A 12,490-nucleotide genomic window follows, 5' to 3' on the forward strand; every position below is an offset into this window, starting at 1 on the left:
AATTGAAACAAATGTCTTTGGATGCACAATGATATAGTTCAGGCCTTATTTTTGATGTGATATTTAATGTGTTCTAAGATCTGACTGTTTTAATGACCTAGGTTATTTTCCTTTTTGTCCCCTCTGTCTCCACAGATCCTTAGCACCATGGATGAGCTGATGGGTTGTCGGATACAGCAGAGGAACATCGTCACCACCATTGAGAAACTCACACGCTGCCTGCCCGGTGAGCTTCCCTCTCTATATTCCTCCATAGCATCGGCAGAAAAAAGAAACCTCATGCCTTCACTTAACTTAACAAACAAAATAGAATCCCCCTTTTCTAAATAAACAAAGGGTTACATGGAAGTTACTTTATGTGAAGATTGGAAAATATAGGTTTCCAAGAACAAATCTCTGCCAATTTTATGTGTTTCCCTTTGTAACTCTCTGTACTGTCTGGCTTCTCAAGTGCAATAGCTATGAAGTAGTAACGTGGCTTTTTAGTAACTCAATGTTCTTTTAATTAATGTTTTCCTTTCTTTCAGTATTGCAGATGTATAGCAAGCTACAAGAACAGATGAAGGCCAAACGGTATGGTTCTATTTTGAAGGTTCATTAGTTTTAACTTTGCTTATACAGTAACTCCATAGAAAGTTATTGTTGGTCTATAATATTAGAGCTTTTTTCTCGGAGACCGCTAGATGGCGACAGAATTCAGTAAACACAGGAGGAGGAGAGGCCTAGAGAGAAGTCTTATGTCCCATCCGAGTGCACTGGATTCTCTGCTCAGAATGTTCCAGATGCATCCAGACTCCCATCGTCCTGTTAGCAACTTCTTGTTGCTCTCACTCTATATGACCGTGTAGCAAGGATTACAGGCAGGCGAGAACTTTACATTCAGAGAGGGGACTTGATTGAGCTGAATGTCGCATCTCCCTGGTATAGAACGCCTGATTGGCAGGATCCAAGGTCTACTGACTGGTTTTGTGTTCCCAGAGCATATTCTTTATTAGTATCTGCCAAACTATGAGAAGGATTTTGTAAAAGTGTTATACATTTTTCACTGTTATACATCAGTCTGAGTGCTTGTATGAGTAAGTATTGGGTCGTGTTGGGTACATGAGCTCTTCTCCCCCTTGTGGAGCCTATCATTAAGCAGCTGTTAAGATGAGCGTCTGGTGGCACATAAATCCTCCCCCCGTCCACAGTTGGTTTTGTCATCGGCCCTGAGGTAGGGGGCAGGTCGGCCAAGAGCAACTCCTCCCAGGGTGTTTGCGAAAGGATGCGTTAGTATGTTATTTATTTACTGCTCATCAGTCGTGAGGCTGTCCTCTTCCTCTGCCTCCCACAGCCCCAGAACACATGCTTTCTTCTCTCTGATTTGATCTCAGAGATTTGGGAGTTATCATTCAGACTGTTGTTTCAAAAGTTCTCAGATGCATTAATGATCTTACCATATAGTAGTTGAGAACTGTTTACTATTTTAATCACCGTTTTTTTGTCAGTGATTTCCTGGAGTTCTGAGACCCAATCTATAATATTGAGAAGGCGCTTCAGGGATTATGGCGCAACACTGCTGGAAACAAATGCAATAAAAGCAGCTGAAGATTTGCCTGATATTTATTGTTAATATGTTACAGTTACGGAGGTTGAAATTAAGGCACAATTCCAACATGTGTCCCTTGGTGCAGTTGTGAAGTTCCAGTCTTGTGTGTTTTTTACTTGCATATGCTGACCCTTTGAAACTGTGTGTGTGTGTGTGTGTATCCAGGTACTACCCAGCACTGCGGACGTTGGAGAATCTGGAGCAGAGCTGTCTTCCGCAGGCAGGAGAGTACCGCTTTTGCGCCATCATGGCCGAGAACATCCCACGCCTGCGTGTCCAGATCCGAGACGTGTCTATGTCGGAGCTCAAGGACTTCCTGGAGAGCATTCGGAAGCACTCGGACAAGATCGGAGGGGCGGCGATGAAACAGGTGAAACACCCTTGTGGTAGTCACCTCCTGCCAAGGGCTCTTCTAATAGGGCACTGCATTGACCGCACAGGAGGAGTTGGAAGGGGATGCCAACGGGTCGCTCCTATCCCCTTCACCTTCCCCCATGACCTTTCATTCACCCCTGCTCTTGGGTCTGATGCACTGCACTGTTGGCACCCAAACCCTCCCCCGAGGTTTACGACAGTCAGTAATGTAATGGAGATTATTATGGGAAAAGGGCCTCCTACGGCTTCTGTCCTCTGTTTTGCTCTGTCGATACCCTGGAGGAGCGTTGACAGTCTGTTTTGAGTTGACAAATTGTTTTAAATTGTTGATAAATTCCAGAGGGCAACGCAGTTTTGATGTTGGTGTGTGTTGGTATGTGTGTGTGTGTGTGTGTGTGTGTGATTTGTCCACATGTACGTGTTGGCGGGTTGGCCCTCCTCGCTCTGAAGCATGGCTCTAGGACGAAAGGCAAACCATGTGAGGGGGCTTGCCTGGACTCATGGAACTGAAGCGAAATGTCCTCATGAGTTGGTTCTGCTTCATTAGTCCAAGATGGGAGAGAGGGGGTGAAGGAACAGTGAAAGCCTGCGCTTATACTGATGCCAATGTGCATGAACAATACTCTCGCGCTCTTCTCTGGCTCTTTCTCATATGCACACACGTTGGAGCGCAAACATGATTCTGTACATCTGCCATACAGATTCTATTACTCTATCTTGTTTTCTTATATTTCGCTCTCCTTTTTTATCCATCGTTTTTCTCTCATGACTTTTTAAATTCTCCTCGCTTGTTTCTTTTCCCTTCTCTAGCTCTTCCATGTTCCTGTTTTTGTTGCAGGACCATTTTGAACTCGGTTAACTTGAAAACTTGGAGAAGAACATTTAAGCGATCATATCCACCATGACGCTTTGACTGTGAATGTTCTGCAAGCCATCTTGATGTTGAGTTCACTCATGACATGTATTAACTTGGCTGTGTTGTGTTCATTAGACCATTTGCCTGTTGCCTTCAGGCCTTCAGATGATTGTGCCCTTTAGATTTGTCCTGTGGAGAATGTGTGTTTTCTTATGGTCGGATCGCCTAAAAAAAAAACGAGGGAGGATTTTCGGCATACTGCAGATAGGACTCCCCTATCTGTCTCTTGATGAGAGCCATGTCTAAGGGGTTGGCAGAGGAAGCTGATTCTCAGAGCTACAGTGATGGTGGATATCCAGCACTGTGATCATCTGGGTGTATCAGTGAGTACACATATCTGTCTGGGCTACTTGAAAGTCATTAAGATGTGATTTGAGATTTCACTCACGCAAAAGAGGCCCAAATATGATTTTTTTCATAACAGTGTGTAGAGCACAAATCACATGGAATCTGATTCTGATTCTGATTTGGGCCACTTCCATACCTGGTTCAAAATTTAGATTCTACAAGTAGGATTTTTTATTGCAATGTGACCTTGGAAGACCGCTGCGATAGACGATATAAAAAATTGCTAGCCTCCAGAGCACATCAACTTCTAAATGAAACTGTAAACGCCTTCATACTTCCTTCCGTACGACAGCACGATGTGTGTGACGTCTTTGTCATTACTCTTTTGTGAGTGTGGGTCAGGTCATATCGTGACCAGTTCACAGAAGAATCTGATATTGGCCACATTTAAAAAAAAAATAAATAATAATGTAAACAATGGATCTGAGCAATACATCTGAATTGAGCACCGATTGTGCACTGTGAACGAAGCCTGCTTCCTTTGGACATTTGTGCAGTGCCCCCACTGCAAATTACCACATTTTTAGACCGGAACGTTTGCGGATGACGGCTTGCACAACCCTTTGACATCTGGATCCACAACAAATCTTACCAAGCCCGCAAGCAGTCTCTCTTTCATTTGTGTCCCTCTCCCTCTGTCCATTGTATCTCTCTCGTGTACCCCTTTCCTTTACCCAGTTCCTCTCCTCTCTGTCGTGATGTTTTCTCTCCCTGTGCAGTGGGCCTCTGCTTGGGTCCCCTGGAATGAAATGATGCCCTGACTCCAGACACATTCTTGATGAGGATCCATTGCCTCCTCTATGCGGTGTGACTGCATGCCTTTCGTCCTTCGTAAGGAAGGAATCCTCCTCGTTCCTCTTGCTCTTCAGAATTTCCCTTCAAAATGATGTCGCTGACCACCATTAGCTGAGCTTCTGGCTGCTGCCCCGCGGTGTTCTACTCCCCATCCTCTGTGTTCTACTCTACTTCCTCTGTGTTCTACTCTGTGTTCTACTCCCCATCCTCTGTGTTCTACTCCCCATCCTCTGTGTTCTACTCCGCATCCTCTGTGTTCTACTCTGTGTTCTACTCCCCATCCTCTGTGTTCTACTCCCCATCCTCTGAGCTTCTGGCTGCTGCCCTGCGGTGTTCTACTCTCCATCCTCTGTGTTCTACTCCCCATCCTCTGTGTTCTACTCCCCATCCTCTGTGTTTTACTCCACGTCCTCGGTGTTCTACTCTGTGTTCTACTCCATCCTCTGTGTTCTACTCCTCATCCTAGTAGTCGGCTTCAGGGGACAGCCTGGTCCACTCCTGCAGTTTAGTCAACTTCAGGGGATGGCCTGGTCCACTCCTGCAGTTTGATCACATTCTGTAACATGCAGGTCACACACACACACACACACACACACACACACACACAATGTTTAGAGATTATGCTAACTGGAATCAGTCTGCATTGCTCTGACTGAGCAGTCTGTGAAGCCTTGGTGGCTGGTGCGGTTGGCTAGTCATTAGTTAATAATCCACAGCATCATCCCACCCCTTGTCCTTGACTGTCACTCTGAATTCATGACTCTGTACTTACCGCTCTCAATGACGAGGGAGACGAGAACATCTGGGTCATGACCAGAAATTAGCTTCCTCACCTCTCAACCATGCCCAAACATGTGTTTGAGAGGGTGTTTCAACGTGGAAAATTCTGATGTTTGTTGTGTAAACTGGGTTTGTCATAGGATAAAGGCTGTTGTTCTTTTCTTGTTCACTCCTTACCACAAGGTGGCAGCAGAGGCCACCGGAGCAGTAGGACCTGTGCCCCTCCTCCCTGATCCCTCCAGCAGCAACGGAATGTTGCTTCAGGACTTAACAGAGATTTAAACCCTAGTAACCCTCGCTGACAAAGTGGTTGTCAGAGAAATACTTGCCAAAGCCCCAAATTCCAGCCTTCCAAGTCTGTTTTCTTGCATGTGGTCTCAGAATATATCTCTCTCTCTCCCTTTTTCTCCTCCTCTCTCTCTCTCTCTCTTGCTCTCTCCCTCATGCCCTTTTCCACTTGAGATGTGTTTGTGTGATTGCACTGTAACGCTCCAATGCAACAACAGTTGGGTTTGACCTTATTGTGTAATAATGTTTGCCCTTTTCACCTTCTGGTAAACTCCTGGTAGGTTGGAGGGAAAGCTTACATTCATTCCATCACAACTGACCTGAGTTTGAGGTCCATGCCATGCCTGTCAGGCTCTCATGTGTCCATCTTATATACCCAGGGACCTTGTTCTTGGTCCTCGCTAGCATCTTGGCTACATCATCTAGCCATGCCCCTCTGTCCTGATAATCACAGTAGGAGTTCTCAAGCTTGCACGGCTCTTGGCTTGGCTGAGCCTCAGACAGAGGTCATCTTACCCCAGTAGCCAGCGTGTTCCCGCTCAGCTCCTGAGCTTTTAGTGGTGAGATGCCAGGCACTATTCCTGGAATGCTGTCTGTCAAATATTTGGTTTTTGCTTTCTAGCTTGAATTCTCTTGGCTGTTGGTCTTGAAAAAGGATTGGACGCTGATCCTAATCAGCAAGGCCACTGTGGTTGACCTTGATATCATGCGTATAACACGGTTTGAGAAAAAGGTTCTTTGGCCTCTAACACCACCATCGTCTTTGTGGTTCTTGTGGGATTTAATTTTTTTTTTTAAAAGTAAGGCACAGGTGATTGTCACCCCTTCTGTTAATCTCATCCTGGAGATCAGTCTGTGACCACCACATGATGCTTCATGGAATTGTCTCATATAGCATATGAAGACAATCTCATATGGCATCTGAACGACGTTTTTCTCAGGAAAATGTGTTTTCCGTTGCTCCAGAGATGATTTAGAGTCAGCGATGCCATGTGTGACCTTGCTCCTCTCAAATGATTTCAGTGGAAAACGGATATGCGTTGTTCTGCTCATACACAGAAATAATGTGTAATTATGACTAAGAGTGACTAAACAAATGACTTGTAGATTGCAGATCACCGCTGTGTTTTTCCCCAGAACTGAGTCCTGTGCTCCAGCTCTGATCAGCCCCACAGATCTAGGGGCAGTGTTCAGCTCTCTGCTCCCTGTGAAGTGAGAGCAGCTGGGCCTGCACTCTCTCCCCTCAGTGTAGACCCATGTGGAGGCAGGAACCCAGGGGTGGTCCTCTCCTCCCCCCCCAAGGGAGCTCCTGGATGGGCCTTCTCCCCTCCCTCTCCTCCACCTACTAACGCCATCCCCATAAGCCCAACAGATGGAGGAACTAGCCACTAATAACAGGAGGCGGTTTGTCTGGGGCGAGCCGCAAGGTCCTGCAGACAGCCATTCTGCTGGAATTCAGGCCCAGGTCTGCAACGCGCCTGTGATTTGTTTTAATTCCACTAATGAATGATCTGAAAATAAATAAATCAGGGGGATCCAGAGCTCTGAGAATGGTTCCATTGTGTGCCACAAGGCAAAAGTGTGTGTGTGTGTGTGTGTGTGTGTGTGTGTGTGTGTGTGTGTGCGCACACTTATGTGAGTGTAGTATAGGGAGGTAAAACTCTGAGGCTGGAGACTTTCTGCCCTAATGTACCCTTCCCCCACAGTTCCCTTTCCGTCTCCATCTCTTTCCTTCACTTGACCTGCGTCTCCTTCCCTCATACTCTCTCTTCTACTCAGCCTCTTTTAGGCTCTCATTGATGTCTACATTCTTCTGTTAGTCTTAGGCTTCCCATCTCTGTTTTTATCCCTTTCTTTCTTTTTCCCTCCCTCTCTCCACCTCTCTCTCTCTCTCTCTCTCTCTCTCTCTCTCTCTCTCTCTCTCTCTCTCTCTGTATGGATACCCTCAGTAGTTCCTCAGACTGGCTTACTACACAGATTAATGGGAAACACATTGCCCTGCCTGTGAAGTAGAAGATTGATTACCTGTATCTAGTTACCGAAACACACCACACACACACACACACACACACACACACACACAGAGGGAGAGGGAGACCTCACAGAAGAGGAAGTAATATGGTTGTCACACTTATTGACTGCACATTAGACCCAGCGTCTACTGGAATATCATGGCTTCCCCTTTCACTGTCCGTCTGTCTTTTCTCTCACTCCTGCAAGATGATCTAGCCAGCCTGGCCCACATCTCTTCCCCATGGCTTCTTAAATGGAGAATTAAGGTTGTGCCACACACACCCAGAAGGCCTAGCAAAAAAACATTTAGTGGTCGGTGACCACCAAATATTATTGGTTGAATTGTGTCTGAATGCCTATTAATAAATGGTACTTAAAAAATCTGTCTGTACAAGGCCTGCTTTGAGGGTTTAATTCAGAGGTCCTTATTCCTGATATGCACCCCCTAAATGTATGATGGTTAATACAGAATATTTTGTATATTATGGCGGTATAGATCACAGCTACGCTTAGATAGTGGTGGTCCAGGAAGCTGGTGGAGCTTTTTGTTGTGTATGGAAACATTTACTCTCTTTACTCTCTAGTTTTCATCTCCATCCAGAGGTATTCTGCATTCAATGCTTTTCTCTGTCACGCTTTCTTAAAACAAGTTTATTTCAGTTTGCCATGTAGCTCACTTGAATACATACTGATAGGTACCCCTGGTATCTATTCATTTGCTATCAACAGGTGTGGATATTGGAACCCAGTCTATCTTCATGACTTTTCTTAATTCAATGTTTCTAATATAAGTAAACATGAAATTAATTTACCACAAACCAGAGCTGAAAGAGGTTGTCTTTGGATGTAGCACCAATCATGATTTCAGATCATGTTGATGCAGTGGCGTAACTATAGGGAGTGCAGGGAGTGCAGCTGCACTAGGGCCCGTGGTGAAAGGGGGCCCGTCCTCAATCTCAACGCAGAAGGGAGACATTGAAGAACTGACCGGGCCCCCCGCCATGCTCGACGCGTTGGAAATTTGTTTATGATTCAGTTCCATCAATTCGCAAACATTTCTCAATTACGGTGACAGTTATTCATAATTATGAGCTATCACTTGCCCAATAACCATTTTAACAATAGTCAGTCTTAACAGCAAATAATTCATTTAGCCTCATTTGCCTTTTGCTGAATGAATCGAGTCTCGTTTTTATTAAGTAATACTGCCATCGAAAAATAGCAAGGATGTCTGGGTAATTTTGTTGTCAAAGATTCTACAGCCCACCCACACATGTTACGATTGTTTCCCATCCTGTGTTTTGTTGCATTGCGTGTTGAGTAAGCGATTAGTAGGCTACCCCATGCCCTTCAAACACAAAAGTGGCTGCAGGAAGCGGTATGAACGCAACGAGAAGGATGAAAGGGTTAGTCTGGGAAGTCCCGCCCCACTTCTTCCGGCCAAATTGATTTTGCCTCAGAACTGGGTCTGGCCAAGTTTGCATACCCGTTCATTTCAAGATTTCCAGAATCCTTGGAGCCAATCACAAACTGGCTTTTGGCTACCTGGCGCGCCATTGGCGGATTTAAACTTACCACGGCTACGTTACAAAATCTACTGCACGGACAGTTTTTAAACATTGGACATGGTGGCCGCCGAAGCACCGCAAAACTTCGATAAGGCAAGTTTTCTTTGAAAACAGAACAGAAACTTGCCCTGGAACAATTCATACAGAAAAAATATGTGTTTGCTTTATTACCGATCGTTGTATCGTTGTATAGTATCGTTGGTCTGATTGGTTAAAGGACTGTCCAATCAGGTGGCTGAAGTGGAGCGCCGTTGAGAGTTGGCCAGACCAACTGAACAAATGGAATGCAGTGAAGGGGCAGGGAATTCCCAGACAATGAAAGGGTGGCAAAACTGCCAAAATTATCTTCATTTGGATTTGTGGCGAAGAGTGTTCAGGAGAACGCTTCGTCTCTGACCCCAGCCCAACGGCAATGAGGCCCACCAGAGTAGGCTAATCACATAGCGTTTACTGTCTGGTATACTGTCTGATATACTGTCAACTCCTATATATCACGTCCTGCTTTTCAAGCAGCGATCTCTCAGCAGTCATGAGTGCAACAGATAGCAAAAGCTCAGATTGTGGATAACCACTTGGTTACATCAGCATTTGGCGAGTTGTGCACGGCTCTGCTATTGTTTCTTACCGTAGAATGCCATTCTAAATGTCATGCATGTTACGTTTTATAATACGCCTAATGCTACTTGAAATGTATTTTTTCGCTTCAATTTAAAGGAATAAGTTACTTTGCACATAGGCCTACGTGATATTGTTGGAGGAAGTTTGTTTTGGTTGCAGCACACGAGGCGCTGTCGAGCAGCTGTTCCCATAAATCCATGTAAATGTTCGTAATTCACAATAATGTTTGATGACCCCCTGAAGAAGTTGTATTAATGTTTTCCCATGTGTTGTCTATCTGCTCATTATACACTGTTTCTCCAAAATCAGTTTGATCGATGAAATATGTTCATTGGTGTTTTCATGACAACATATTGTAGCAACCCTTAATGTGTATTGTACATCATAAGTACATTGGCCTGCGTCTTGTTGAATTGCAATATCGTTGTTTTCGCCTGACGTTACGACGGTAAGGGGGGCCTATTGACTAGCTTTGCACTCGGGCCCGTCAAGTCTGCTGGGAGGCTTGGCTGGAAGCAGTGGTGTAGTCCAGGGTATACGCAGGTATACGGAGTATACCCACTTATTTTTCAGTCAGCTTTGCGTATACCCACTTCTCAAAACAGGCCGTTTATCCTGTTCTGTATGGGCTGCTTAAAAAAAATATAAGAGTATACCTACTTCTCCAGGGACCACTACACCACTGGCTGGAAGTATCCATTTGATGTTTGTTAGAGATTGCTTTTTTACCCTATAGCGTATGTTTGCCTTAACTCCACAAATGACTAAGAGTATTGCCAACATTGTGGTGACAACTTTAAAGACCCAATGGTCACAATTCTGTGCCTCAGACTTGTAAAAACTCAGCTGATGGTGAGAAGGAGATGACCTTGATTCTTCGGTTAGTAACGGTTTCAGTCAGCATTTCGACTGATTCTCACTGAACTCAACAAACTGCCTTATCTCTATTTGGTTGCCAAATGGTGAATATTTGTTTTCAGTGTGATTTCCTTAAATGTTATTATAGGGTAAAGTAACACTGAAGAACAATATTGAAAGGCTAAAGCCGAACCAAGTTCAACTCAGCCCGACTGACTCTGACTAGTATGTACCTGCCCTTGGGTCGTGGAGTTGAGGATGCACTCAGTGACCTTTCCCTGATCCTTCTCCTACCTTTTGTGAAGGGCATGAGGGGGGGGCAGTTCTCCTCGAACCTCTCCACCCAAACAAAGGCCCCAGCGTGGGAAGAGACGCTGGGAACGCCGCCGTCCTCCTCTGCTTCTGCCCGTTCAACGTCACTGCAGATTCCAATGATGTCCAACCTGCTATTCCCTGAAAACCGTTAAGTGGATCCATTGCACTTGCAGTCTCTGAAAAAGAATAGAACAACAGTGTGCTGCGGGCGCGATGAGCACACATGGTGGTTGGGATTGTATGGGTGTGGAGGGGTTGCTTCAAGGAGGAGGAGGACCCCTGTTCTCCTTTAACGCTCACGTTTGAGGGCTCCACTTCAAACTCTTCTGTTTTTTTTTGCTTAAAACTCTGCAACACTCTGAAAAATCCTGGATTCCATTGTCACTCGCAGTGATGACGTGAGTGGCAGGGCTCTCCAGTTCTCCTGACGTTCCCCTAAGTCTGCAATTAATGAACGCTCCTACTCTGCACAAAAGCTGCTGACGCAGGTGCAGACATAAGGCCTGACGTAGGCTCTCTCACTCTTTTGTGCTTTTCAGAAAGAGGTCCTCATTTTTGGTATGCTTTCTTTAACTTTAATTTGTTTTTGCTCCCCAGTGAATGGGATAAACCAATGCATCTTCCTTCTCTTGAGGAGATGATAATGGTGGTTGCAAAGATTAATTCAAAAAGTCTTTGTCCTTCAGTGAGAATGGACCTATCCATGATGTCTGAGTTTTAATACTGATGGGAACTTGGTGCTCCTTCAGATACCCAGGAAGACATTTTATTTTCATTGAGTAGTGTTTTAGTGACTAATATAGGTTATCTACAAAATACACTCAAACTAACCCATAACTCCATTGTTTTGTTACACATTTTCTGCAAGAAGAATCTTTAGAGTGAAATTAAATATTGGAGAGGAATCCAGAGCAGAAAAAGCAGTTGCCACAAAACCATCACTGAACTTTGACATGGCTTCAGAAATGCCTCCTTTGCTTGAATCTTCTTTTTCTTCTATAATTTCCTCTGAGAATTGAAGACAATCATCTTCTTCTCCTGTGCAGGAAAATAGTTAATAGGTTATGTAAAAGTTTTATTTATTTATTATCTGATTGCTGCCTTGCTGAACAAACGGTCTGGGATCGCTCCACCCGTTTTCGATCTGGTTATGATGTCACGTAATGAGCTGAACCATGTGGGGCGCGCTGGGCGGGGGCAAGTTTCTTGCATACGAGAGGCACAAGTTGGTAAATCAAACTCTTTTTAAACCATTTGGTAGCAGAGCAAAGAAAAGCTTTCAGTGCCTCATTTTGCTCACGTTTTAGTTCTGAAATTCTGTCTAAATTAGCGAGAACAGACGAAATCGCCTGCTCGATCAAGCTAGACCTTGTTTCGGCTTCCGCGTCGGCCATGTTTATGATAATGAGAAGCCTTCCCGCTGGGGCGCATATGGAAGGGACCAATCCAGGCGCTCGGCCATATTCTGCCGAATATCGTCATAACCAGACCAAACCGTGTGGAGCGATCCCAGACCGCTTGTTCAGCGAGAAGGCAGCAATCAGTGGTACAAAACGGATGGCACTCAGGCTAATAAACCTGTTCATTGGGAAACTTTTATACGTGTCATTACAGTCTCATGAATATTGTGTGTGTGTTTGTGTGTTTGTGTGTGTGTGTGTGTGTGTGTGTGTGTGTGTGTGTGTGTGTGTGTGTAGGCCCAGACCCAGCGCTCCTTGAACAGTGCAGGCATGCAGCAGAGAGGAGGCAGTGGGAGGCGCGTCCGGAAGGAGCCTCCCAGCACCGAGCTGGAGGGCCAGAGCGGCAGCCCCCTCTCTGAGCAGGACTCTGGCATCCTGGATGTGGAGGACGAGGAGGACGACGGTGAAGAGGAGGTGAGATCTGTGACCTCTGACCTTCATGTCACGTGTCAAGTGATGGTTCAGGACGCCATGTCAAATCCAGGGGTCATCTCTGAGGAAGTGTGTTCCAGCTCGAGCTTGATTGCTGGAAACATTGTGTCTGAGGGTCTACAGCTCTGATCAGTGA

At 45.3% G+C, this 12,490-nt stretch overlaps 1 protein-coding gene across 4 annotated transcripts in view; it reads left to right on the forward strand.

Annotated features, from left to right (window-relative positions):
• The window catches only part of exoc6b (exocyst complex component 6B), an 82,861-nt gene that overhangs the window by 14,540 nt on the left and 55,831 nt on the right, over positions 1 to 12,490 (forward strand). For all 4 annotated transcript variants that reach the window (XM_080839979.1, XM_080839980.1, XM_080839981.1 and 1 more), the window contains exons 4-7: positions 136 to 226; positions 528 to 573; positions 1,754 to 1,958; positions 12,160 to 12,336. In XM_080839979.1, the coding sequence (XP_080696105.1) occupies positions 136 to 226; positions 528 to 573; positions 1,754 to 1,958; positions 12,160 to 12,336 (519 nt within the window). The remainder of the gene's footprint in view (positions 1 to 135; positions 227 to 527; positions 574 to 1,753; positions 1,959 to 12,159; positions 12,337 to 12,490) is intronic.

The sequence above is a fragment of the Sprattus sprattus genome, assembly GCF_963457725.1.
Source record: "Sprattus sprattus genome assembly, chromosome: 5".
In the NCBI taxonomy this organism is placed as follows: domain Eukaryota; kingdom Metazoa; phylum Chordata; class Actinopteri; order Clupeiformes; family Clupeidae; genus Sprattus; species Sprattus sprattus.